The sequence below is a fragment of the Nannospalax galili genome, unplaced genomic scaffold (genome assembly GCF_000622305.1).
Source record: "Nannospalax galili isolate Female #2095 unplaced genomic scaffold, S.galili_v1.0 scaffold161, whole genome shotgun sequence".
NCBI classification, from domain to species: domain Eukaryota; kingdom Metazoa; phylum Chordata; class Mammalia; order Rodentia; family Spalacidae; genus Nannospalax; species Nannospalax galili.
The window spans coordinates 4759956-4770690 of record NW_008348586.1 but is presented as its reverse complement, the minus strand read 5'-3'; the positions used below and the strand labels follow the sequence as shown (position 1 = coordinate 4770690).

Below are 10735 nucleotides of genomic sequence, written 5' to 3'. Positions count from 1 at the left end.
ATAATTAGAAATGAATTTTCCTTTATGAAACCCTGTATTTTAATAATAAAATGGAGATCTTTTTTAAATTTTAAAACCTCATTTAATTTTATGTCTTATAGGGTTTATACTGAGTTCAATACTGTATAACTATATTAATTCCAACTGCGAACCTAAAAATTTACAGCCACTTTTGAAAGAGATCTATCCTTGCTCTGGAAATTGTTACTAAATATGTTAAAGCTGTAATGAAATGCTCCTTCTAATATTGTGGTTATTAAATAAAAAATAAATTAAAAAAATAATTAAAAATAAATAAAAAATGCAGAGCTGAGCCTGACACCAGGATGTGGGCCTATAATCCCAGCACTCTGGTAGAGAGGGAGAGGCAGGAAGAACAGGATTTCAAGGCTAGATGCTGCTATGCAGTGAACATGAGGAGGTCAGCCTGGGCTACTCTGCCTCAAAAGATACATACGGGGACTAAGGATGTGGCTCAATGGTGCAGAGACTTGTCCAGCAGCAAGCATGAAGCCCTGGGTTCCATCCAGACCACTGGGAGGGAAAACCCTCTTAAAAGAACAAAAATGAAGAAGTAAAATGCAGATACCTACAATCAACATATGACCCAGAAATTCCACTCTTGGGCCTATTCCTAAAAGAAATGGAACCAAAAGGAGAGAATTGTGAATGAATGTTCTTGCTACAAAAACAAAAACGATTAATGTAAATATTAAAATGATGAACTCCTTACTTTCCCTGATTTGATCACAGGCAATGTATAACATACAAAACATCAGTGTATAGTCCCCAAAATGTATAGAGTTACTGCATGCCAGTTAACAGGAAAATGAAACTTAAGAAAATGAAAACAAAGTCTCCAACATAAATGTTCATAGTATTCCCATTCACAAAAGCCTAAAAACAAAAACCACCCAAAATATCTACCAAGTGGGAGACCCAAAGCATGGCCTGTCCACACAGTGGAATATTATTCAACCAGAAAGGGGAATAAAACTCTGACACATGTTACAATAGAGAAGAAACTTGAAAACACCTTCTGAGTAGAAGACACCAGGCACAAAGAGCTACTTAGCAATTCCATCTCTGTAGTTGCCCAGAATTATCAATTCCATAGAAACAAAAAGCACACTACAAGTTGCCAGGGGTATGAGGAGGGACAAATGAGTAATAATTGTAGACTGGATGCAGGCTTCCCTTCAGGGTATTGAGAATGTTCTAGAATCAGATATTGATAATGGTAGAAATACCTTGTAAAAGCACTAAATGTTGCCCAGGTGTAGTGACGCACACCTTTAATCCCAGAGCTCGGGAGGCAGAGACAGGCAGAACTCTGTGAGTTCAAGACCAACCTGGTCTACAGGAACTCTATAGTGAGTTCCAGGATAGCTGGGGCTACAGGGAAACCCTGTCTCAAAAAGACCAAAAAAAAAAGAAAAAAAAAAAAAAGCACTAGATGTCAATAATGATAGATACTCTGTTATGTTTATTTTACCACAATAAAAAGGCTATTTTTCAGTGATAGAGACCCTGATAAGATGCCAGTGTTTCTATAAATAACCCTTCACCCATGGTCCTGTAAGCAACCCTAATAAAACTCCTTAAATCACACAAACTAGAGAGGGAAGGAGAGGTGAACTACTTTGGAAAAGGAAGGAGACACAGGCCGTAGGGTAGGGACAGGAGTGTAATGCAGGGTGAATGTGATCAAAATGTATTACACACGAGTATGAAAACTGGCATAACAAAATCATTATTTGTGTGTAATTAATATATGCTAATAAAAAAACTAGATTGAAAAAAAAATGTTTCAATGTAGATGCCCATGTCCCAGGTCCAGTGTATCTGAATGGGTCTGAGTGGGACCCAGAAACCTACATTTTTTTTTTACATCTATTTATTTTGTGTGTGTATGTGTATGCACTCATGTGCATGGGCACATACATGCCGCTGCACATCTGTGGAGGTCAGAGGACAACCTGAGGGACAGGTTCTCTTCTTTGATTTTGCCATGAGAGTTCCGGGGATCGCACTCAGGTCATCGAATGTGGCAGCAAGAGAGCTTACCCGCCGTCTCCTGGCGCCTACCTTCCTCTGGAGGAAGGAGCGAGCAGTAGTGGTTCGGCCTGGCAGCCATACTTACCAAAAGGGTCCACCCCACCATCCACAGATGAATGGATGGAATGTGTCTCCCCACGTAATTTTTAAGAGGGCCTTCGTGTGTACATTTATGTCTGTGAGTTTGTATGTGTGGTGCTGAGAGTCAAATCAGGGGCCACATGTGTGTCAAGCAGGCACTCTGCCCCTGCGCCACATCCCCAGCCATGGGACTTCAGATTTTTACAGCTCAGTAGATAGTGTATCCTTGGGAGCGGTTGGTGACAATCATTTTCCTGCCGTGCGGACTGGAAAGTAGAGAGTCTTTACTGAAAGAAGAACGAATAAAAGCCCAGCTGGAAAGCTAGTGGTGGAGAAAGGCTTCCATCCATCGGAGAATGGCAAGCCAGGTTCCTAACACCTCCTGAGGCCCAGCTGGATCCTTGTCTTCCATAAGGCACCTTGGAGTTTCTTCTCAAATCCCTAAAGCAATCCAGGCTTACAACTAGGTCTGAAAAACCACTGGACTATAAACAGATATACAAAACTCATGAGACGCTGGCTGAGTGATGGTGCAGAAAAGAGAAAAGGTTAATTTGACTTTCAGGTATTAAGTTCAGCATTTATTTTATACAAGACAAAGTCACTTCCACAAAATACTGAAACAAATAGATGTACCATGTTGCCTGTAAAAACAGTGTCACTCATTCTTTCTACAAAGATTGGCATTTCAAATCAGTGAGGAAAGAATTTATTATCAATAAAGTGATTACATACCAACTGAGTCTACTGCAGGTATTGGCCTGGGAAAAAAATTTAAATTATATCCTGCCCTAAAGAAAGAACTAATGACTTAAACCAAACAGCTAAATGTAAAATGACTGATCAAATGTCCTACTGTGACAGAAAGCCTACTAGCTATATACCAACATATATAAAATATGCAGGATTAAATGTTAGTAGTGTTAAAAATAAACTTTAAAAAACTAAATCCAGGGCTAGATATGTAGCTTAGTGGTAGAGCATTTGCAAAGCATGTTCAAGGCCTTGAGTTCAATTCTTTGCACCACAGGAGAAAAGGACAAAAAAAATTAAAGTAACTCCAATAGTATTTTTAATACTAACAGTTTATAAAATAAAGGAACAGTTTCCAGAACTGTGAGAAGAAGAGAGATTTTAAAGATTTTCTTACAGAGTTCCTACTGTGAAAACAGCTGATTTCTTACCATTTCTAGAGACTCCTTAGTCTATGTCCAGTGAATATATTCTGATCTGTTAAGATCCGTTCATTTCTGGAACACACTGAGGCATTCCTTCCTTTACGAAGCTGTCCTGCCAAGCTGGGTATGGAGTACCTACCCTGTGGTTTCTCCCTCCCAGGAGAAAATCTCTGAGCAGGAAATTCTGCCATAAATCCTCAAAAGTTACCAATTTAAATGACTGTCAATAGAAAGAATCCTCTAGAAGGAGGGTTTCTGAAAGAGGGAATCAATCCTGCCTTTATAGAGAAACTCACTCTTCAACCTTCCTCAACCCCTCCCTTAGCTTTGGACCATCATGAACTCAAGAGACCCAAAGAGACAAAAGTTCAAAACCAAAACCCAAAACCACAGCAATCCTGAAAAGACAGATGAAGGAAAAGCTAGACTTTCTGCAACACCAACCAGCCATTTTCTTACCTAATACCACAAAGTTAAAATTTAATTAGCATGTGCACACTTGCAATTTTCGGATTATCCAGCATTGTAGATTAGAGATATTAAATTCAGAAAATTTGATCAACTGCTTAGGATGCCAAGTGACACACCAGCCAGGAGAGCTGGAGCACAAAACACTCTGAAATCCCTGCTGGTTTGTATGCTAATTCTCCAGAGTCCTTTTGTGCTCAGTGGTGATAATGTAGCTTCAATTCCAGGCCAGACAATGGCAGACCGTAAGCAGCTGCTCAGAGGAAAATTGAGCACTATTATTTATTCTAATCCACTTTTGTTTGCGTCTGAGTTTTCTTTCCCCATAGGACTGGTTATGGCAGATATTACACAGAAAAGCGTTTATTTACCTGTGTTACTGTAACAATCTCACCTTATTTAGTATGTCCCTTTCTCTCAGAAGCTCATCCATTGCTTTCTTATCCATTTCTACTTGCTTCTTTGAAGACTCCACCTCTAAATTGCCAGGGAGGAAAATAACAATACAGTCAGTATGAGAGACAATATATACAAAACCAAAGTGATTTAAAAACAAACCCCAAAAATGATTCTATGTGTTTAACTGTAGTTATGCAACTATTCAGAATTGAGTGATAGGGGATGGTCATTCTTATCTCTGAAACTAAAGTCATCATCTAAGACTTAAAAAGATTAAGTGCCAGGTGTGGTGGCACATGCTTTTAATCCCAGCACTCGGGAGGCAGAGACAGGCAGATGTCGGTGATGTCAAGGCCAGCCTGGTCTACATAGTGAGTTCCAGGACAGCTGGGGCTACAGGGAGATCCTGTCTCAAAAAAGACGAAAAAAAAAAAAAAAAAAAGATTAAGTAAGCCACTTGATCATGTGGTGACCAAGGGGTAAGATTTGAAGCCTGGACTCCTATCTGCAAAAAGTCTTTGCACTTTTTTAGATCTCTTTCATTATATCTGTATGTAGAATTAGGGCATGAAATTAGAATACAGCTAAACGAAGGAAATTAAATCAACCAGAATCTACTCAGCATGTTGACATGTCTCTTTCCAATGTTTTTCCAATGCAAATATACACGTTAATATAAGTATAGAGCTCTATATTAAAGGCAAGTCACATTAAAAAAAAAAAAACACCAACTGTAAAGTGATTCTTATTCTGCAAACAAGTCCTTCCACCAGAAGAGACCCTTATTGAAACAGTGCGCACCATAAACCCTTCACAAAACGATCTGCCCCTACCCTACCCCATGATTCTATTTCTGTGCTCAAACATACTTCAACTCTCCTGCCACTTGACCAGTGTGGCTGTTGCCAATTCCTGCTGGTCAGTTAGCCAGTCCTCATGGACTATAATAAAGATTAGTCTGGATTATTGAGGTTGGTTGCTTTCTTTTCTACCTGTGACTCCTATTCCTGACATATTTTAGATAGATTAGATGATAGAGAGACAGATGATAGATAGATGATAGATGATAGATACATAGATGATAGATAGATAGATATAGATAGATAAAGAGAGAGATAGATGATTGATAGATAGATAGATAGATGATAGATGATAGATACATAGATGATAGATAGATAGATAGATAGATAGATATAGATAGATAGCTTAAACTATTTGTGCAGACTTTAATGAAAGAAGGCAATCGATTACTGAGGTAGATTTGGAAGAATGAAGAGTGATAAACAGATACCAAAATCCAGATATTGAATGCAATACAATTTAATCTAATCCTCATAAGAGCAAAAGTTCTATCCCCACTCCTTTTGTAGATAAGGAAGTTGAGGCTCAAAGAAATGAATCTGAGAACAGATATCAGAGAGTCCACCCCTGAAGGAAGAGGAGTTCTGTCCGTAGGCATCTTTGGGTTGAACTTTGATGACTTCCCACAATTAATAATGTTATTCAACAGTACCATCAAATAAAGGGATAGATAGATAGAATGACAATAGATAGATGATAGACAGATGATAAAGGCACTTTGACACTGCCAGTACTTTGGTTAATTTGTCTTTGTTTATGAAGTCTATGTTACATAGAAATTTTTGGCTTTTATTTCACTGGCTCTCTCAATTTTAACTTTATGGTTTGAACATTTAGTGTTAACTATTTTCCCCTAGAAAGTAGCTTTCTATCATGTAACCATTTTCAAAATAATCCATGCTGCATGCTGGTTATCTTAGATCACTCTCTTGGGTGTTTTCTGGTCTTTTCCGTGGTTCTGTTCACTCAGTCATCATCACCGTAATATTTGATTGTTGGAGCTTTATGAAGCATTTAAACAGATTAAATATCTGATGAGGTAAAGGGTCCCTCTCCACTCTGTTTCCAGGGTTTCATGGACACTTTCATGTATTTGTTCATCTGGAAGAACTCTAGAATCCTTTTTCAACTTCCAGACAATGTAATTCACCAACATTTTTGTTGGAGATATTAAATGTAAGGATTAATTTGGACAGATTTATATTTTCACTGTGTGGAGAGCTCTTATTCAAGAACTTGGTATGTACCTTCATTTTTCAAGTCTCCCTTTATGCTTCTCAATGGGATTCCATAGCTCCTTTATCTATAGATCTTACAGTTATGTTGGTAACTTTATTCATAGATATTTTATTACTTTAGTTGCCATTGTGGAAAGGGATTTTTCCTTCATGTATTCTAACTGATTTTTCTGTATAAAATGCTATTGATATCTCCATATATATTTTATAACCTGCCACCTTATTGAACTCTATTCTTAATTCTGGTAGATTTTGAGGTCATTTATTAGGTTTTATGGTAGAAAATCACAATTTAGAGAGGACCCATGATCCAAACCATTATGCCCAATGCTGCTCTTTGATTAGGTGCATCAAAAGAGAAAGATCCCACCAGTGCACACCGTAGTCCCAGCTATTTGGGAGGCTGAAGTTTGGAAGATTGCTTCAGTTCAGAGTTCAAGATCAGCCTGGGCAATATGGCAAGATGTCATAACAAACTATAACAACAAAACAATCCCTAAGAACTGATGCTAACAGCACATATGAAATAACCAGAGGAAAGAACATAGTGGCTCTCATAACTATGACTTAAAGATGAAAGAACTGGGTTCAATGCTGAATAGATTAAAACATTTTTTGTTCTCAGAGCTTAGACCTATAACAAGCAAAAATATAGAAATTAAAATATGGGGCTGCTTTGGTGTGACCTGACCAGTTACATACTCTAATTGTTCCATTTTTCTTCATCTCTGCCACTGAAGACATTAGATTAGAAACTTGCACTACCCTGTATGCAATGTGAAGGCACAGTCCTCCACACACCCACCACCTGCACATGGTCTACACTCAGTTTACAGAACAGATAAATGGAGACATTGAGGTGCTAATCTATAGCTACACCTCAGCAAGATTGCTTCCTACTGTCTTAGAAGGAAAGAAAATAGCTGCACTTCCTAAAGACTTATGTGATAAGTATGTGTAATAATCTTATCTAGAGATCTAGATTTTGCCTGACTCAAAAAGAAGCAATGTGTATTTTTCTGTATGCTTTTGTGCTTTTATGTCTGTTATCTCCTTCAGAGATTTACAGCTCACAGCCGCCTGCAAGAGAGAAACAAGACATTTGTGTTCCTGCCTCACACAGTCAGAATTCATACCTAGAGTTTCTATCCCCAAGTCCACAGCTATTTCAGTCACGTCAAATTTGAACAGCAGCTCGTATTTTTAATTAGAGTGTTATTCAGAAAATAATGCATGACATTTGGTAAGCACTCTGTGCTAGATACTTCTGAAATATTGTCCCAGATCTTATTAGTGAAGGACATTCATTTTAACATATCTCTTCTCTTCTATGGATATACATAACCGATTGGGTGTTATTCACTCCAGAAGCAAATACTGAATACCACTTTGGGCTCGATATACATGATACCAATAGGAGTTTGTTAAGGAAAGGGAGTTCAAGATATTCCAAGTGCAGGTCCCTCCAGTTGACTGGTTACCAGTTTGAATGTTGTCTCGTGTCACTTGGCGTGGTTTAGTCTATTTGCACACACCGAGTCCTGGGATGTGACATAGAATTAGTCACTAATGAGATGCTTATAAATCAGTAAAAACGAAAATCAAAATGGCTTACCTCTCTCTAAGCCCAAGATCTGATTCTTCAGGGTTTCCTTGTGCTGTTCCACTTCTGCCTTTTGATCTTCGATCAGGTGTAGTTTCTTATGGATTTGTTCTCTAATTTTGTTAAGCTTCCCGATGTCAAGGCGCATCTGATGGACTTCTTCCTCCTTGGCCTGTATTAGTGAGAGAGAATTAACAAGGATGCTGAGCAAATAAGAGCCAGTGACTAAATTATGGTAAATCCAGAACTAATAAAAGGAAAATCTGCATGGAATTGAATCAAAATACACACATTGTTTGGTTTCCAGAGAAACTGAAGACTTCTATTCTCTGAATAAAATATGTGGCTGTATAAAATAAAAATAATGAAAAGACTGATAAAATTTAATGTTTTAAGTTCCCATCTAATTATGAAATAAAGCAGGAATCCTCAGTTGCATGCACATAAATATGTGAATTTTGCATACAAATGCTGTATTTGATTAGCAATTTCCATAAGCTTGCAAAGTGATCTCTCTGAGAAGATTATTAACATGCTAGAAAATATTTAAACAGTCCTTTGGACCTTCAGGGGCACAGTCACCCAGTTGCATACACTAGAGAAAGAACCCACTTCTTCATATGTTACCTTCTCCCTATGTTAGCCTATGGATATACATACAATGGGTGGACAGGGCAGCATGAATATGCAAATCTACATATGACAAGAAGTACCAAAAAATACATTGACGCAAAGGAGTTCTCCAGATTTGCACCTATGGACTTCGTTTCACAGATTTTTTTTTTAATTTTAAATTAATTCACTTTTTTTAAATGTTGCCGTGAAAAATAGTTAAAAAAAAAAAAAAAAGTTAGGGATTCCTCTGCAGTCGTCTTAACTCTAGGGAAGGAAGAGACCGAAATTAGCTATGCTAGTTATCGTTATCTCTGGGTTGTTGCTAGACACATAACCCCATTAATTTAGAGATATAACAAAAGTAGTGCATCTTTTCAGATGCCCCATTCATGTTATCAAAGGACAGAATTAATGACATGAGTATTTTTTACTTTAATGTCACCTCAGAGGCTAATCTATCATTCTGACTTAAGTAGTCCTATCATCTCTGCTCCAACTTACCACTTTCTCACTTTCTCGTAAAGAATTGGTCTCAAGTCAACCCACTCTAGACCGTTTTAAATGTTCTTTAGCCTCAGACCCTAGAAGGTTCAAATTGGCTGACCTTAAGGCCTTTTTAAATTATAAGATACTATAAGTCTATAGTTATTGATCCAAAGCCCATGACTACACTGAAGAAAAATCTCAGGAATCTCTCCTATTTGGGAGAAGCATTCAAAACAAACTCCGGGCTGTGCAGGCCTGTGTGCTCTCTTTAGAGTCTCAAAAGGGACTATAACACAAAAAAGTTACAGTTCACTGTTCAAATCTATACATTATTCTTAGTAAGCCGTTCTTTTTATGGGCCGTATCTGAATATAACAAAAATAAGGAATATGGATTTTCCTTTAATTCTTTGAAGTAAAAAGCATGAAGGTGCTCTGTTCATCACAATGGCATACAACATGAATCTGAATGTCAAGCATTTATCCAAACTTCATTTGCAAGCATTCTTTCATGAGAGAAGGGAGAACAGGAGCCCTGTCTTGAAATACACATTAGCTAGTAGTAAAAATCATGGTTTCACAGTGTTGGCATACCCAATAGTGCCAGTCTCTGCCCCAGCCCTCCCACTCTACCCTCTCCATACAAACAATCTGAGTTCTCTGTTATGCATACAGTGAATGGTTTCTAGCTCTGGGCAACTGGTTACTTGCAGGGCTAATTACAGAAGTGAACATCTGAGCTTGCTTTAGAAAGCACTCATGTATGCATATGATCAATAATCAGGTTTGCAATTTTATAAGGAAGAGCGGAAGTTACCCGGCTGTCTGCTTCTGGGCATAAAGCAATCACTGTGGTTTGCACCTGCCTGCTGCATCAAGGCACTTAGTAGCGCTAATACAGTTCATCCAACCAAGGGCTCCAACCGCAAAGGCAAACCTGTGTTCATAAGTAATGAGGACAGAAGTGATAGGGATCAGACATGGCACGTGGTGTTTACTTTGAGCTCCAAGGCCTTCTGCTGGTTTTCCTGGGACAGCTGCTCACAAGTCAAACTGTGCTGTTCATTTTCTTGCTGAAGTTTAGAATTTCGTAACTGAAACTGCTCAAGCTCCTTTGCTGCTCTCTCATTCAGGATCTGCAAGGAGGGGAGTGAAGGGGCTGGTTAATACCTTTTAATCTGATGACTATGTCTGCATATACACACAGGAGGCGCAGGAGCCTCCTGGGAAGATAATAACCACCACACTTTTTTGTCTTTGCAGAAATTTTTCTTTATCCTGGATGAAAGTACTAACGCACTTCAACATAATGAATGTTAAACGTCTGCGGAAAATGACGCCTTCTAATGAATAACACAGTGAGCATGATTTTTTTCTTCCGAGAGCCTTGGGAAGTCTTGTTCACAGGTGGTGGATAAATATTTTAATGCCTGTTTGCCATTTGGCAGGCTTTGCATACGCAACAATTGCTATAATCATTGCAAATGAGTTAGGATTCCAATGGGTTTTATCAGCTCTGGGGCTCTGAAGCTGCATCTTCAGAAGCAAATCCTGCATTAACATGCCTCCAACATTTTCCTGAACAGAACCATTTCCCAACACCAACACAAAGACAATTCCCCTCTAATCCAACTTAAGTCAAAACGTGGAACAGCACTGGAGTGATTTACAGCTGCCCTGCTTCAGCGTCAGCTGGATTTTGTTCGTCTTCCTGCCTTGACTAGTCTAAGAAGACATGGTTTTAGAACA

General features: G+C 38.4%; 1 protein-coding gene across 1 annotated transcript in view; it reads right to left on the bottom strand.

The window, feature by feature from the left end:
* The window catches only part of Cfap58 (cilia and flagella associated protein 58), a 133009-nt gene that overhangs the window by 105832 nt on the left and 16442 nt on the right, over window positions 1–10735 (bottom strand). Inside the window, exons 6-8 of the mRNA XM_008845710.2 lie at window positions 9985–10122; window positions 7899–8058; window positions 4180–4262 (exon numbers count right to left, since the gene is read on the bottom strand). Coding sequence (XP_008843932.1) covers window positions 4180–4262; window positions 7899–8058; window positions 9985–10122 — 381 coding nt within the window. The remainder of the gene's footprint in view (window positions 1–4179; window positions 4263–7898; window positions 8059–9984; window positions 10123–10735) is intronic.